This window comes from Pipistrellus hanaki (genome assembly GCF_964339955.1).
Source record: "Pipistrellus hanaki genome assembly, chromosome: 1".
NCBI lineage: Eukaryota > Metazoa > Chordata > Mammalia > Chiroptera > Vespertilionidae > Pipistrellus > Pipistrellus hanaki.
Genome location: NC_140503.1, coordinates 32,463,385 through 32,481,640, shown reverse-complemented (window position 1 = coordinate 32,481,640; position 18,256 = coordinate 32,463,385). Strand labels below are relative to the sequence as shown.

The 18,256-nt window shown below is 41.2% G+C and overlaps 1 protein-coding gene across 3 annotated transcripts in view; it reads left to right on the top strand.

The window, feature by feature from the left end:
- The window catches only part of DAAM1 (dishevelled associated activator of morphogenesis 1), a 168,452-nt gene extending 153,665 nt beyond the window's left edge, over positions 1 to 14,787 (top strand). For all 3 annotated transcript variants that reach the window (XM_084894786.1, XM_084894787.1, XM_084894785.1), the window contains 5 exons: positions 2,478 to 2,585; positions 3,909 to 3,969; positions 6,341 to 6,472; positions 10,686 to 10,856; positions 12,112 to 14,787. In XM_084894786.1, the coding sequence (XP_084750912.1) occupies positions 2,478 to 2,585; positions 3,909 to 3,969; positions 6,341 to 6,472; positions 10,686 to 10,856; positions 12,112 to 12,321 (682 nt within the window). In that variant the 3' untranslated portion in view covers positions 12,322 to 14,787. The remainder of the gene's footprint in view (positions 1 to 2,477; positions 2,586 to 3,908; positions 3,970 to 6,340; positions 6,473 to 10,685; positions 10,857 to 12,111) is intronic.
- The last annotated feature ends 3,469 nt before the right edge of the window (positions 14,788 to 18,256 follow it).

Below are 18,256 nucleotides of genomic sequence, written 5' to 3'. Positions count from 1 at the left end.
GGCTTGTTTCTGATCATGACAAGAGGATGATCAAATGTGCGACTGAGTTGTTTTCTTATTCTCCAAGAATGTATATTCAGTCCAATGAGGTGTTATTTGAATAACAAACATATATGGAAGCTCAGATCTGGTTTTATTTTTAATTTTTTGTTAATCCTCACCCAAAGATATTTTTCCCATTGATTTTTTTTTTTTTTTTTTTAGAGAGAGAGAGAGAATGGGAGGGAGGGGGAGAGATAAACAGAGAGAAACACTTAAATTGGTTGCCTCCTGCACGCACCCTGATCAGGCCTGGGAATCAAGCCTGCAAACAAGGTACATGCCCTTGACCAGACTCAAACCCAGGACCTTTCAGTCTGTGCTTTATCCACTGAGCCTAACCAGCTAGGTCTCAGATCTGGTTTTAAATCTTTCTATATTAAGAAAGGTATATGTGGTCAGTTAAGTTTAATTTTTTTCTATATAACAAAGCATTTATCTGAAATAATGAAGAAAAATAGCTTTTCCCTGTTTTTGTTGGTGGTTGGGAATTTGCTCCCTCAGGCTGCTCCACGTGGGCAGATAGTCACGTAGATTCTGGGAACTGCAAAGCTGACGTGCGGTGATACAGCTGCAATTTTTAACCACTGTTTTACTTTGCTGAGCAATTGTTCTCTAATTATTGAGAGAGAAAAAAATAGGGGAATTTTTTTTTACATGTGAGTCAGTTGACTCAGAGGAACAATATTACATTGACTCTGAAGCTGCGGGGGTAATTAGAGTGGTTTTCACTGTTGTGGAAGAGAAAACTGTGGCAGCTGTTACTTGAACTGGAGGTGAGTGGGCTGTTGTGACAGCATTGTGGATTAGCAGCCATCTAAGAATTATGGAAATATTTTAAAAGACATGCATTGTGTCCTGATTGTGATAACTTTTAGTAGACTAGTCGTTCTTGATCCTGGCTGTTAGAATCACTGTAGAGTTTTAAAAAATACCCACACCTTGCCCTGGTGGCAAGGTGGTTAGAGCCACAGCCCACACACTGAAGGGTTGCAGGTTCAATTCCCAGTCAAGGGTGCATACCTGGGTTGCAGGTTCAATCCCTGATTCCAGTGGGATCGAACAGGAGGGTGCATACAGGAAGCAACCCATCGATGTATCACTCTCACATTGATATTTCTGTCCTCTCTCTCTCTCTTCCTCCTCCTTTCCCCTCTCTCTGAAAATCAATGGAAAAAAATATCCTTGGGTGAGGATTAATTTAAAAAAAAAAAATGCCCACACCTGGCCCTACCTCATTGCAATTAAATGACTCTCAGTTGGGCCCAGGTATCAAGTCCAGGTGATGATTACACAGTGGAGTCAGGGACAACAGGGCCAGACTTCCACAGCTTTCCCTAATAGTGTTCTGAGACTCCTGCCTTTTCAAACCAGGTCAGTGAGGGTTCAGGCCTGTCACTGCTGAAGAGGGAGGTGGGTTATGCAGTTAGGAGCTGAAGTGTTGCTAAAATTAGGAAGTGGGTTCTTGGCCGCCAGGACATCATATCCATGATGGCACAGCCCTGGTTCACTTCCAGGACCAGCCCTAAAATTGGGAGCTTTCTAACTCTCTGACTACCCTTTGCCACAACAGCAAAGCAAGTAAGTCAGAGGGGAAAACAGTTATCATGGAGTTCAAAGAAACTGTAAATGAGACTATCGGTAATTGTCATCAGTGAGTTGCTGCTCTGTACTTTCAGACTTGAAATAGCTATCCTCACTAGTGGATTAAACATCCCTCGGTCCCTATCCCACCCTGCCTGGTATGCACTCTGCGGGCACACCTCTTCTGTGGGCAGATGCGCTGTGAGGGCATGCCTCCAATGGCAATGGTTCAGCTTCATTTCAATCACCCAGATGTTGAAGGCTGTTCATTGTGGGCCATAGAAGTAATTCCTGCCCCCTGTCCTTCCCTTATAGAAGATGTCCGCTTCCGTTTGACATATCTTTATATATAAAAGCTTAAGCAACCGTTTGACTGGCTGCTGTGATGCACATTGACATCAGGGGGCAGACACTCAATGCACAGGCTTGGGAACGTGGGACAGACGGATGAATCTCAGAGGGAAGGAGGGAGGGCGGGAAGAGATTAACCAAACATACACATACTAGAGGCCTGTGGATGGATTCGTGCACCTGTGGGGTCCCTCGGCCCGGCCTGTGGGGATTGGGCTGGAACTGGCAGTCTGACTTCTCCAGAGGGGTCCTGGATTGTGAGAGGGTGCAGGCCAGGCTGAGGGACCCCACAAGTGCATGAATCCGTGCACCTGGCCTCTAGTGTTTATATAAAATTCATGTAGGCTCTCCCAATATCCCCTTCTTTTGAGAAGCCTTGCCTTATAGGAACCTCCAAAATTTGAAATTAATGCAGGAATATAGCATTCTTGTGGGTTCAACCACTTGACTGTGCAAATGACATGCAGATATTAATCATGATTAATATTCTTCTTTAATTGTAGGAACATTACACTGTTGCACTATCTCATAACTATTGTGGAAAATAAATACCCCAAGGTTCTCAACCTTAATGAAGAACTGAGGGACATTCCTCAAGCAGCAAAAGTAAAGTAAGTACAGTGAAATTTTTAGTTTTCATGTCACTTGGACTGTGCCTTAGCCACTGAGAGAGTCAGTTAGCTTTGCCTGAAAGGGGTCCTTCTGCTTGCTTGCCCCTGAATACTAGTATATGAAGTGAGGTTTGAATCTAATCCAAATCACTCAGATGTGTGACATGGTTTTGAATATGTGTGTGTGTGCTACCTCCTTTGGAGTACTCCCGCGTGTGGTGCTTACTTCCACAAGACCTCATCGTGGGTTTATTTAGAGTATGCATTATGAGTTAAGGAATGTGGTTTCACTAGTACTTTTCAAAGGCAGTTATATTAAAATGTAGGTAGTAAGTGAGGATAGATGGGTAAGCAAATAGAAGACTAATGTCAGGGCGTAGCTGGTAGCTTTCACATGTGCACACACACTCCCAGAAACCAAGGCAACCTTTTAATGGAAAGCAGTCCTTATGCAAATGAAGGCACTAAAAATAAAAAATGGATAGCAGCCAAAGTTTTACCACTTTTCAGAGACTGAGGAGCAGGCAATTTCCCTTGCTGCTCTCTCTCCTCCTACTTTGGCCATATATATATATATATATATATATATATATATATATATATATATACACACACAACATTTTAGCTGTATCTTTTTGTAGTGAATTTGAAAAGCATGACAAGCAGGCTTTCTCTCTGTTTGTAGAGTTTGGTAGAAATGTACCATGTAAGACATGAAGTTAAAAATGAAGTGTTGGTGAATTTGTTTGCATGTAGATTATCAGTTATATTCTCTAATTTAAAAGTTGTTAAATAGAAAGTGTTATGGAAGAAGTCCAGGGAGTTTTCTCTGTTTCAGTTTTTAAAGATAAAAACTAGTTAGGACAACCTTAAGAAAAATAATTGTTGATTGAAATTTAAGCCATCACCTTGCAATTTTAACATCCCTGGAGCTTTAGTGAAAAGCAACACACTAATTATAAAGAGCATAGCGTGGCTGTGGCTGTGGCTGTGGCTGTGGACAAGCTCGCTTCTTTTACTTGTTCAAAGGGCGACACACATGGCAAGACATTCATTTTTGCATAGTGATGTCTTTGAGATTAAAACATGGAATATTTTTGTATGTATGGAGAGATATTTTTATTCTGCTATTTTTAACCTATACTAAAACAGATCTGTTGGCTGTGGAAAAGAAAAAAAAAAAAAAAAAAACATAATTCCACGAGTTTAAATGCTGTTGTCTTTCTGTGAAATCTGAACACTGAAGCATGAAATATTAAAGCCATCATATATTTAATGCATGTGAGTCACATGTTCGTTACTAAATGCTGCTCTTTATAACAGCATGACGGAGCTGGACAAAGAAATAGGTACCTTGAGAAGTGGCCTGAAAGCAGTGGAGATGGTGAGTGTGTGTTTCTTTTCTAATTTCCCGTCTCGTCAACTCCGTCTGGTGCTGGTGATACCCGGCATGTGGTGTGCCCGCATAAACAGTTACTGACTTAAAACAAAACAGCAACACGAAAGAAGCAAACCCAGCTAGGCAGCCGGGTTTCCTGCCGGGAGGCAGGGCTCACTAACGTGGGCTGGACTAGATCATCTTCAGGGATCCTCGCAGTGTTCCCATCCTGTTAATAAATGATGTGTGCTCTCTCTGTAGAGTCATGGGACTTCTCTGTTGTGTTTGGGGAGTGTGTATTGAGCAGACACTTAGGAGTACGGTCCATTCTCAAGGCGAGGGGTCGGGACGATTCGGGGTCTTTGCTGTCCAGGTGTTGCAATGGCCAAGGGCAGTCAGTCCAGAAAGCATCACACTTGCCCAGTGTGGCCACCTCCAGAGCAGCACGGTGATGGCCAAGGTGGCTTCGGGAAGGGGGGAATTTCTGCTGGCGGAGGCTGGGAATGACTGCATGTGTTGGTTAGAGGAAGCTTCCTTTCTGGCGGAGATGGCATGAGCTATGCTGAGAAGGAGGGTAGGCCAAGGCGCCTGGGAGGGAGATGTGCAGGGTTACAGACAGCCTGGTGGGGTGAGGAGCCTCGCTCAGGAGAGGCTCTGGTCTGGCACTCAGGGAGGGAGGCCGATTCGCAGGCAGCTTGGAAAGGGGCCCCCTCCTAAATACTTTTCAAAATGATGCCATTGAAGGGAATTAACTTCATTAAACACATAGCTCAACAAAAATTGAAGTTATAATGTCTGATCTTTTCCGTTGGCTTTTAGTAAACTGGGAAGCATGTAAGGTTTTCTTTCCCCCTGGGGAGGAGGGGAGCGGTTTAAAAAGAGAAGCCGCTGAACTGATTGAGTGAACCCTCCTCCCAGCCCCAGTGGGCGAGACTGGAGGAGTCTGGGACATCTCAGCTTCAGAGGCCAACGGAGAAGGGCCACTTGGGACGAGGCTGTTTTACTTCCTCTCGGGAGAAGGCTTTCTCGAGCTGGAATGGCAGTCATGACCACCCTACAGCCTGACCACGGCCGCTCTGACCCTCGCAGCTGAGCTGAAAGCTACTTCACAGCAAGGCGCGGGGCAGGGCAAGTGGGGGAAAGGAAGCTTTGTGTTTGGGGTTTATGAAAGGTAGTTTTGCTGAAATCTCTCTGGCCCTGGGTCATGTACACCGTCACACACTCTTCATAGGAAAGGGGCTCCATAAGCCTCCCCTCCCCTCCCCAGCAGCTTAAATGTCAAGAGGCAGCGTGGGAAGGAAATATAAATGTTCATGGGTCCTAATTGTGATTGGCTAAAGGTGATTATATTGCTCGTTTGAAACTGTACACTAATGAAACACTTTAGAACTGCCGTCACATCTACGTCTCTCTCACACAAACAATGCTAAGTTTCCGAAGCACTAGGGTTTTAGCCATTTTTTCCATCAGAGCAAGCTCCATAGTTTGAGTTTCCACTTCTGTGATTTCATTTGACTCTCATGGTGCTGTAGATGCTGCCCTTCTTTTACAAGTGAAGAAACTGAGGCCCAGGCCACTTGTCACAGATCAGAACCAAACCAGTGGCAGAGCTGAGTCAGAGCCCATAGCCTGTGACCTACACGCCTGCTTGTTGGCTCCTCTGCCAAAGCAGGTGAAGAAGGAAATAGATCCGGATTACGTCCATTGGTACACAGCATCGTTGTTACTGAGACTCTGGAGTCAGGCAGACCTGAGTTCAAATTCTGACCCTGTCATACATCAGTTATGTGACTGTGCACAAAGGATTTAAAACCCTCTACAATGCCTCACTCATTGGGGTGTTTGGGGATTAAATAAGCAAGTGCATCTGGTACTGGTCATGATTGAAATTAATTATTAAATTTGAATAATGTGAGTTCATCACCATGGTAATGGAGAATATGGATAATTAACAAGGCACTGATACTCCTCACCTGTCTGTTCATAAAAACTGAATCACTGGGTGGACAAGAAGGAAAATGGTAGCTGCAGTTGAAATCCTACCTACCCAGATATCATGGTTTGGGAAGTAAGTAGATTTGGCAGAGAGGGAAAGAAAAAAAAAAACAAACATCAAGGAACTAGAGTTCTTGTTTAACTTCTATTAATTTTATCCAGATACTAACCTGCTTATGTTTAAGCCAGTGTAAGGAGTCACACTGATACTGTATGCAGACGACTGAATAAATTGCTGTTGCAAATATGTGTGCACATAGACATGACTAGCATGGTGGGCAGAGGGCAAATTTCTGACTTATTAATTTGAGCATATGGAGAATGAGACAGTTGTGTCTGCATTCAAGGCCTACACTGACATTGTCCGTTTCCTGGGTTTAAGGAGCTGGAATATCAGAAGACTCAGCCCCCGCAGCCTGGAGACAAGTTTGTGTCCGTTGTCAGCCAGTTCATCACAGTGGCCAGCTTCAGCTTCTCTGATGTTGAAGATCTTCTAGCAGAAGCTAAAGATCTGGTAAGTTTCCCCTTGCACAAGGCTGGTGCTTTCCCATATTATACTATAAGCATATTTTCTCCCCCATCCCCTCAGGCTGTGATCAATTAAAATACACCCTTTCTGTCTGCCTGGCCTATGTTGCCTTTAACTTAGCAAGACTATGAAGCATCCGAATGGTGTAAAACCAGTAAATTAAGTAGGACAGTTTTCTGTTGATTAATAGTGAGTCAAAGTACCGTATTTTTCGGACCATAAGACGCACCGGACCATAAGACGCACCAGTTTTTAGAGAAGGGAAATGAAGAAAAAAAGATTCTGAAACAAATAGTGTCCTAAAATATTTTATGTGCATTAAAACCCAACATCACAGTCATAAACACATGTAATCAACCCTGTAAAGTAAACAGCAGCATTTGGAACCATTTTAGAGCCGGGCAAGCACACAGAGACCACACAGAGCCGGGCAAGTAAAAAAACTTTTTTTTTACAGTATATGTGTAGGCTATATTTGGACCATAAGACGCAGGGACTTTTTCCCCCCACTTCTGGGGGGGAAAAAGTGCGTCTTATGGTCCGAAAAATACGGTACTTATCGCTGGAAACCAGAAAAGAGATTATGAAAGGAAAAGTCAGGAAATGTGAGACCAGGTGTGACAAGACCATGTGCCTCGGTATCTCCTGAGATGCTCGGGAGGACAGGGTACTCCCTCTTGAATCTCTAGCAGAACTTAGGCCAAGTTCCACAGGGCCGGGGATGGCCCACATACAACATTCACAGTGGAGTGTACGTTTAGAGTAATTTATTCTTCTAAAAGTTTGCAAAAATATGTTTTTATTTTTAGGAATTGATTTTTTTTTTTCCAAGAGAGAGTCTGTAAACTATAATCGCTGTGCAATAATAGACAATTCCATGACAAATGATAAACAATAAAGACAATCAGAATAAATAAATAAGAATTAATTAAATGAGGTGTCTCTTAATCCTCTTTAGTCTTGTTGCCAGGTGAATACTTTTTAGTAAGGTTTCTTTTTATAATTTTTGCTATTTCAAAATTTTGTGTTTTTATAAAGGAAAAATTTGTATTGGTTAATTATTAAGCCCTTTAAATTCTCCTGCCCCTTTTCTCTCTTCTCTTCTTCTTCTTCTTCTTCTTCTTCTTCTTCTTCTTCTTCTTCTTCTTCTCCTCCCTCTCTCTCTCTCTCTCTCTCTCTCTCTCTCTCTCTCTCTCTCTCTCTCTCTCTCGTTATTTCCTCTTCCAAAATATATACATCTTCATGATATATATATAGGCATATAGTCTCTCATTTTCTTTCTCATTGCTTATAAATTATATTAAGCCTGGCCTATTAAGTACTTCCGTATACCCATCTCTCAATTACCACAAATTTCACTTTAACTTGAATCTTTCCTTTGCAACTTGAGTAATGGATGCCATTATTCTGTAGTCACATGTTCAGTTATAAAATTGGATGCTTGTTCTGTAAGTGTGCACACATACTAGTTAAAATTAAGAAGGAGATACATTTAGCCCCATTTCCAACATCTACACTAATAAAAGAGAAAAATGCTAATTGACCATACCTTCGCTGCGCCCACAGCCAATCAGAGCAAGTATGCAAATTAAAGATGGCAGTTAATTTACATATGCTTTGGGAGGGAGGAGTGAGGTCTGAAGACAGCATAGAAGGAAGAGGGAGGGAAAGCAGAAAGCAAGGCGGCTGCCAGAGGGAAAGTGTGGGCGAGGTGGGTGGCGGCAGCTGCTTGCAGGAATCTTCCTGCAATGGGCCCCTAGTTATTACATAAATGGAAAGACAATATATCTTCAATGACTGCTGTTAGAGGTCCAACCTCTGAAGAATGCGATAGATCAACTATGCCAGCAGCCTCCACCGGGATAGCCCCTCCATGTCTGTGTTTGCCTCACCTACACACTCGGTGAGGAAGGGGACCTCCCTCCCCAACCGGCATATAGTACCCACTTCACCAAGGGCTCAAACATTTTTATAAGAATCAACGGATAGTTAATCTTTTATTTAAACACACACATACACAGTGTGGGTTTTTTTTTTCTTTTCTTTATTTTAGCGTGGGAACTTTAGTCTGGAACTAGTTTTCTCCATGTTTCTAAGATAAAAATATACATGACTTCATCAACACTAGAATTCCTAGATAAAAAGATCATTCAGGATGGCTTGGAGTGCATGAACTTGACTGTTTTAGAAACACAATTGTAGGCTATCTATTGCCGTTTTGTTCATACCAGAGCTTTTAGAAATGAGCTTATAAAACCATGGAACAAGCTGGAGCGCTGTATGTGGTGTGTGAAGAATGTTATGTTTTTTCCTAAAGAGCTCTGGTTTCTAATAGAATATTTCCAAATAAGTCAAACACTGAGAACAACTCCTCAGTGATGGAAAAGTGGTAAAGGAATATTGTATTATAAATTAAAGATATGAAATAACATTTATAAAATAATACATATATATATATATATATATATATATATATATACACACACACACACACACACACACACAAATATACAGAGTGGCCAGATTATTATGATCTCTGAATACATAATAATCTGGCCACTCAGTGTATATCCTATATAATAAAAGGCTAATATGCAAATTGTCCCCTTGACCAGGAGTTTGACCAGCAGGCAGGCCAGCCAACCGCCCATGTCCCCTCCCCCTGGCCAGACTGGCCAGATCCCACCCATATACAATTTTATGCACTGGGCCTTTAACACACACACACACACACACACACACACACACATACACACTGAGTGGCCAGATTATTATGTGTTCAAAGATCATAATTGGCCACACACTGTATAACATAATTAAAAATTTTTATTTAAGAATAAATATTGAGGAGAAATTGGAGGGAGGTCGTCAGAAGGTACAAACATCTACTCAAATAAGTCGGTCCTGGGGCTGTGATGTTCTAACCACAATGACTGTATGAGCGTTGCTGTGTGCTGGGATTGAAAGGTGTTAAGAGAGTAGACTGGAGAGTTCTCATTGCAAGGGGGAAAAATATATTTTTCCTTTTTTTCTTTATTTGTATATATGACATGATGGATATTAACTAAATTTATTATGGTAATCATTTCACAAATATTCTAAGTCAAGTCATTACACTGGATATCTTAAACTTATACAGTGCTGTATGCAATTATATCTCAAAACTGGAGGGTGGGATAAAAAAAACAAAAAGAGACTAAATAAATTGCTGTTCCCCTTCATTTCCTTTAGGTAGATGTATCACTGAAATATCAGAAAAACGTAGTAATCAGGCAAGTCATGCAAAACATAAATAAAAGTAGTTAGAAACTTTTGTGAAGGAACTGCATAAACTTTATTGTCTAAATATGAAAAAAGTTAAAGTTCTGGAAATTTTTAAGTAGTGAGTTAGGCATAGGCAGTGATCATTTACTTCACTTTGAAGCTAGAAACACCATTCTTAGTAGCTTAGGAATAACAGCCTTAGACCATTGCAGAGAAAGAAAAAATCTAACCAACAATTGGACCAGCATTGAACATATTTGGATGATCGTAATGACGCTGTCTCCTAGAAGCATGTGATTTCAAGTTATGAAGATAACTGCCAGAAGAACTAAAATTAGAAACAGTTAAAACTAAAAAGACTGAAAATACTATTTTATCATGTACATATATTTTAATATTTTTTTTTAAATTCTCCCTTAATAGTCAGTTATTGTTTTCTAATTGAGGCCCAGGAAATATGATAATGCTAGCATTATTTATTATTAGAAAGAGCATCTAAGAAGCACTGGATCCCATTTGTTTTTTATATTGACCATATGGCACCAATAAATGATATTAAACTACTTCAAAGAGAAGTTAAAAGTACAAGTTTCCCTACCCCTGCTGAGTTTGCTATTAGTTTTATGTCTTGAGTGCTCTGCCTTATGATATTTTGCTTTCTTGTTTTTACTACTGTTTAGTTAATAAAAAGTCATAGGAGGTAATCATAGATGTTTAGCTGAAATGAGGCAGACAAGAATAAATGGTTTCAAAAGTCGAGGAGTATTAATTCTTTTACTTGAAAAATGACTGATGGACACATGTGGCAGCCAAAGACAAATGCAGGCTCACTCAAATCCCGCAAGCTAAATTTGGCTCCACTTGAGCTTGAGTGCCGGAGGGATTTAGATTTGATGGTGGAACACCAGACTTACTAAAACCTCCTTTTTTCCAGTTTACTAAAGCAGTGAAGCACTTTGGGGAAGAGGCTGGCAAAATGCAGCCAGATGAGTTCTTTGGCATTTTCGATCAGTTTCTTCAAGCCGTGTCCGAAGCCAAACAAGAGAACGAAAACATGCGAAAGAGGAAGGAGGAGGAAGAGCGCCGAGCACGCATGGAAGCTCAGGTAAGAGAATGATGAGTTAGTTGGCTGGTTGGCCTATCCCACCTCCTAGAAGGTCTGTTGCTTCAACTCTTGGTTTTTCAATAGCCCTCTGGTGTGGTGGCAAGAAGGAGGACATCAGAGAACTCTCTAGAATGCTGCTTGAAGTTTAAATTGGCATAAAGTTTCCCTGGGGCAATTTGGCAGTCTATGTCCAAAGGCCCCCAAATTATATCCACATTTTTTTGATCTGGAACTCCATCTCTGAGAAATTAGTCTAAAGATATTATTATAAATTTGCATGAGAACAGCAGCCTTTATAATTGCCCCAACTGCAGACAACCTAAAAAGGCATCAGTTCTTAAAATGAATAATAGCTACACGAAGGAATATTTATGCAGCCCTTAAAAGTCATGTCTTCAAAGACTATTTAATAATGCAAGAAAATTTACAAAATGATTTCTACATGAAATCTTTTTTTAATGTAAAATAAGTGTAAATACAGAAAATAATAGTAGTGCGATATTCCCCCAAAAAGTTCACAATGATTATCTCTTGAATTAGCCTAGGGTATGGTGACGGGAAAGGATTTGACTTTGGTGTGGGCACACAGAGCAATATACATATCTTTAACATAGAAACCCACACCTAAAACCTCTATGTTCATGTTAACCAATGTCACCCCAATAAATTTAACAAATTAATATATAAAAGAATTAAGCATGAATTTTTTCCTTTTTGTGTATCTGAATTATCCAACTTTTCTATAATGTATGTGTATGGGTGTATGTATTTTATGTGTGGGTTTCTATTTATTATTATTGGCTTTTAATAATAGTAAGTTGTATAGCAGGTCTCAGGCATTCACAATAGACACCGCTTAAGCCTTTGATGTAAGGAGAGTGGCCCCATGAGTATTTGCTTTTAGTCTCTCTGTACCATCAAAGAAGCCAATATTTGGGGTCAGTTTAATAGTGATGATGTTCTCATTCAATTATAGAAATATAAATTGCTTCAGTCGCTCTTTAACTGGAGTATCATGAGGTTTACCCAGATTCTAGACGGTGATATTCTAATCACAAAGTAGTGGTCACTTTTCTCTATCGGTTATTGCTTCCACAATGAGCCAAGTCCCGGTGATCCCTTTCTTGTGCCTCTGAGGGGGGTTGGCAGCTGTAGATGAATATGGCTGGGTGTGGCTGTATTTCACAGAATTCATCGCCACTGTAAACAAAATCCAGCCCTTTGACACTTATAAGAGGGTGCTTTCTTTTTGCAGCTCAAAGAACAGCGTGAAAGGGAACGCAAAATAAGAAAAGCTAAGGAGAATAGCGAGGAAGGCGGCGAGTTCGACGACCTGGTTTCAGCTCTGCGCTCGGGAGAAGTGTTTGACAAAGACCTCTCTAAACTGAAACGGAATCGCAAACGCATCACCAACCAGATGACGGACAGTAGCCGAGAGAGACCAGTCACAAAGCTTAATTTCTAATTTTCCTTGAAAACTTTTTTAGAAAGCTCATTAGCAGCCCTTTGAAGTGACTAGAACTTTTCAGTACACTGCCTTGCAATCCGAACAGTGGCAATTTTCTCCTTCCATCTGTGAGTACAGGTGTGAGTGTGTGTGTATGTAAATGTATGTGTATATGTATATTAAAAGTGTATATAGAAGTCTGAGTGTTGTCTGGAGACCTATCTGTATGGTTTTTAAAAGCCTGCGTTGATGTTTGTGCCTAGAAGCCCTTGGTGTATGCATTCATATTGAGTGTGGCTCGTCTTCTTCCCTGAACACCACGCCTGTTCAGAAGCACAATTCTATCTCCTGAAAGAGATGACACAGACATTCCCTCGAGTAAAAAGACAGAAAAAAAGAAAAAAAAAAAGCTTGAAATATTACATGGTTTCCAAGCTTGGTACGCTCTGGAATCATTCTCATTGGTGAAGCTGGTGTCGGGAAGATACAGATTTAAAGTGGTTTTGGTGGTCGCCCATGTGATGCCGGTGCATCGCATCAGGACCTGCCAGGGCCAGCGCCGATTTCTGACGTGGGTGTGGGGAGGCGTCTGTGACTGTTCATGGAGGACATCTTGCACACAATCTGAATTATGTAGAATGTCAGTCAGAATCTTTTCATCTATTTAAAACTTGGACATCAATTTTTTATTCTTAATTTCACTGAGTTCTCTGCCAAGCATCCCAATGATTTCTTTACATTGCTTTCGGGAAGAACACTGTTTATCTAAATGCAATCTGTGCTCTTGTTAAAGGAAAAGACTGCCAGAATGTTCTAACCATCAAGATATAGAAACTTTAAAAATAAATTTCCCACCCAAGACCTAAAAGGAGGGATTCTCTGAAGGATTAAAAATTATTTTTAAAATTGTTTATGGGGTGCCTTCCCTTTTTTTTTTTTTTTTTTTTTTTTAGGACAAACTGCATCTTCTGTAAATATAGGTCTGGACGAAAGAATACTTAGTAAATGCACAAAATGTCAACAGCACCAACAGAGATGCCGAGATCTATTTAGCTCTAAGTATGTCTGAAGTATTTTCCTGTTATATGTTGTCATTTTAAATTGTGTGTCAGTAAAGCTACCTGTAAAACTTCAGTCCAAAAGATAAAGCTCTCAGGGAGAAATGGATAAAAACAATGAACATTAGAAAATAAAATATAGATACTTACCATTAACCTACCAACTCTTAATATCTTTAAATTATATGGTATATAAAGGGGGCTGTCACTTGTTTTTCTTTTTTTTGGCTTTGCTTTATTTATTTGTAGTGGGGGAGGAGGGCTAAGGGTCTCTCTTTTCTTTCCATCTATCCTGTTGTGGTTGGGTTTCCTGTGGAGAGAGTAGTTTGTCTTGTTGCACTAGAACATTATTTACTCACTAAATGGAGTTTTTCAGTCAATTAACAAATATTTATTAAACACCTACTATGTGCCAAACATAGTAGGGCTACAATGGTAAGCAAGACAGAGCCCCTGCCCCCAAGGAACTCGAGTTCTAACGGGGACGTTAGGGGTGAATAAAATACCAATGCGTGCGCTGTACAGGAATTGTGCTACTTAAAAATAGTTTGTATAAACTATAATGCTTAGCGTGGACGGCAAGGTCCCTGCGCTGTGTGGAAGCTGTGAAATAATGCTCTAAGAGTTGTCAAGAGCTGTGGTTTTCATTTTCCCCTTCCTTGCAAACTTAGTGACTTTCCACGATGAATAGAAGTAAATGACTAGCAAATAAAACATAAATACACAGCAGAGGTTGGGCTCCCTCCAACTTCTAGTTACCACGGTCTGCAAATACACCCCGTTAAAGGTGCAGGCAGACGCTGTTCCAAAAAGGCTGGGATGAGGAGGAGTGGGATATGCTGGTGGATTTGTCTATTCCTTAACTAAAGTGCCTCTATATATATTCTTTTCTATTTATCGCAGGAGAATTTGGTCTGGCTCCATGTGGGGACTGTATTGTGAAAATGGCTTTGTTTTACAGTTTAAGGAATAGACAAGTGGTTGGAGAGTCACTAAAGGAGCAAGCTGTGTGCCGTGTTCCTCTTGCCCTTTCCCATCATCCTCATTTTGAGATGACCATCCTGGTTTGCCTCCTATGCCATTTCCATTTTTTGGTTTCTTTCCCCAAAAGCTGTGTGCAGGTAATTCCATGTGCCATGTTGGAAAAAAAAAATCTACTTTTTTAGATTGGTGCTGGTGTAAGTAGCCACTTTTCTCTCTTGGGTGTGTATTTTAAATTTTGTGTTTTTTTAAATTAATGCCAAAAAGAAAAAGCATTTTAATTTGTAAACTTAATTGTATGTCTTGTATCTTAATAGCTTAGTAGTTGGACCCACTTAGTCTTTAGGTGCAAAACTGTTGCTATAGTACCGAGAAGAAAATGTTGTATGTGTTATGAAATTGTACATTTTTTTAAATAGCAATATGCAATAAAGAGATGAATTCATTGGGTGTCTGTATATGCTTTCTATGCGTTATTCAAACAGCATTATCAAGTTTTTGGCACAGTCCACCAGTAAATTTAAATACTGCAAGCTATTTACTAGATCAGAAACATATACACATTTTTTAACTTGTACCAGCTAGACCTAGAAGGTATAGTTTTCTGCTATGGCAGCATTCAGCATGTCCACAACCTACCATCTGCTACCTCTTTCTATAACCTCTTTGTATAACTCTGGTGAGTTATACAGTTTCACGGTGGGGCTACTGATAAAATTACTCATCTGGGGGTATTGAAAAGACTGTAGTCTCTAGAATCAAAATCTATTTCATTTTGAAGCATTTCCTTTTTAAAAATTAATTTATGATCTAGGTTAACATGGGAAATGCTGACTGTACCGAACAAGGAAGGTGTATTTTATCCTCTGAACATTGGGCCTTTCTCTTGGCCCCACATCACGTTGGCTGCCTGGCTATCCTCAACCCATTTTGAAGTCCAGCTGAAAACAAATTGTCCAGTGGCTGAGAGAGGACCCAGGCACTTTCGATCTTCTGAATGGATTGATGATGTCCTTATAATTATTAACCATCTTATTTTTCATCCAGTCAGTAATACCTTAATCAATAAAGAAAAAGAAAAAAAACAACACAAATATATTTTATATTTTTAAAAAAACAACAACGAAGACTACTTTGTTCTCTGATGCTTTGTCCTCATTCAGATGGAAGAGAGCCTTCTACTCAATAGGTATATTCCATTCCACAAATGTACTGAATGTACCTACCATTGCCTATTTGTATGTTTGAGCGTGAAGCTACATACAGAACCACCTAGACCCTCAGTTGCCCTTGGTGTGTTAATAGAAGTAGGAGAAAACATGAAACTTTCAGCTCATTACATTTACCTTTATGTCTTTGGTTTCCCCCCCCCCCCCAAAAAAAAAAAATCATCACTGGGGAAAATGTGCTTCTGTCTGGAGGTGAAGCTATCTGATCCCTCCAGAACTCTGCCCCTTTTCTAACCAAACATGGGTTTATGTGAGGCAAAAGGATAATCTTTATTCAACTAGTTTAGACACAATTATTCAAAAGACTGTTCTGAGAGAGTTGTTTGGTTAGATTTTGTTTCCAAGTGGAAAGTCTAAATTAAGAACCCAAAGACTTAACAATTACTTGATACCATTCAGTTCCATAAACACTAGCTTTGAGAACCACTGGGCTGTGTGTAGAGAACTTTGTTCTCTGTCGCTTTGTTCCCATTCAGATGGAAGAGAGCCTTCTACCCATGGGACAATGACCTCGATGCAAAGTTCTGGGCTTCTTGCATTGGGGTCATTTATAGACCATTATGTTGAGTTAGGTGCCCATTTTCTGAGTCTCTTTATGCCTGTTTTCCCTATTAATATGAACTTTACTGACATCTAAAAACCTGTTGAGTTCATAATTAAGAGGTGGCTTAAAATCTGTTAATTCTTATCTTAGCGGAAGTTTGGAATCCTAGAGGAAAGAGTTTCTTTTTTAGAAGGATTTTTGCATTTTTCATAGCAAAGACCAATCAAAATTATTTTTCTTCAGTCTTATGGGGAAAACATCGAATCTAACCTTTGGTCTCTTCCCTGACACACTTTTGTCTACTTGCAGTGTTCCCCAAACTTTTGACATATGTGTACCCCTTCTATAATTTTCGTAACGCTGAGTACCCCTTGTACTCATGAGAACGTAGAATTAGGCGCAGCTAAGCAGGGTGCAGTGCATATCCCCACCAAACTCCGGTGCAACGCGTACCCCCACCAAACTCTTCCCGTACCCCTGGGGGTACGCGTACCACACTTTGAGAAACACTGGTCTACTGCAAACAACTGTGTGTTTCCATGGTATCAAACAAACAACATGAACACAGGATTGCACACTATGGGTTTTTGACAAAGGATATCCTTATTTTTTATCAAACCTTGATATGTTTTTATTTCTCATGGGAGAGAGGTTTTGAGGTATAAAGTTGCCATGTCATTCCAATAAAGTATTTGTTCTCTGCTTCTCTGCCTGTGGTTTCTTTCACTGAGAGGAGGAAGAAAAGAAACAGTTCAATACTGGTCTTTGGTACCACTTCCGGCTTTATTTACACCCACTATAGTCATATGGGGACATTTCTGTGGCAAAAGAATCTGCAGCCCCCCGTGTTTCCTGTTAGTGGCCTCACCCTCTACCCCCACTCTGGCCTCCAGGATAGAGACACTTCCCTATCTGAGATTTGAGGTCCACCTGACTCTTGAGATGCTGAGAGGGGCGGTGATTGTGATGCTGACCTATGACTCGGATAAACAGGCACCGGGAAGGGAAAGAAGGAGGTGCCTCTACCAGCTGCTTAAAAAGAGAAGCCCCTGGTGCATGGCCAGGACACTTCCCTACCGATTCCGGGTAAGTTGCCCTACTCCCGTGCACGTGCCCTCCCTCAGCTAAACTCCCTTTGATAACTTATCGCCCCCTTGAGTTGCCCAGTGTATCCACCTCTGAGTATACCTCCAAAGAACAGGGTAGCTTCTCGCACTTCCTTGAACTTCCATTTCTGACCACCATCCTTGGAGACCAGCCCATCTCTAACACCTCCTGATTAACTCCTAAGCCAGTAGGACCACGTCTATTCCTAACTCTACTTCAGAGGTGGGGGCAGGAATAAATGGAGGGATTGATGGCTAGTGAGCTAAGCATGCTCAGACAGTTCAAATTATAAACCGTTAGGACTTCCCTTGTAAGACAGTCTCTGCAAGTTGACTGCATCAGAGGGCTCACCAGAGGAGCTTGTCCTTCCCTCCCTACTTTCCGTCACACCAGCATCCCACCATGTAAAGGCTTCACTGGGCATTCTCTTAAGACTTTTAGGGAAACAGTCCTCTCCTACTGCCTCAAATGTGAGCTGTTTGACCTCGATAGGCAGCAGCGGTGTAGTGACCTGATGTTTTTATGGTGAGCTAGTTCCGCAGGAGCGCTGCTCGGCGGGCCATGCAGCCTGTCGCACTGGGCGCTGCTGAAGGATGAATGTGTTCCCCTCTCCACGTGCTGGGAGAAACGATGCTCCCAGGTCAGCTGGCTTGGACTCCCTCTTTAGAATGTGGCAAAAGGGACCCCGATGAAGCCTAAAACCAACTGGTCATTAAGGTACTCACCACAGAAGTGCCAATTTCTAAAGCAAAGCTATAAAACCCAGAACTCTGAGTTCCCGAGTTGTGGATTGCCTTCTACATGGGCTGGGACCTTAGGCGAGTCTCCTAAATACCTTCACGTCCCTCTGGGGCGCTGAGAGAGCAGCTGTAAACCCGCCCATTGCAGGGCCGAGCAGTCCTGCAGCCAATTTACTAACATCAAACTCTGCTGATCACCCATAGACTGGAAACCCGCCTCTGCCCTGGTGGCCTGGAGGGCAAGTGCTGAGAGCAGCTTCCATCTCAGCAGAGGCTCATGCCAGGGTTTCCTTT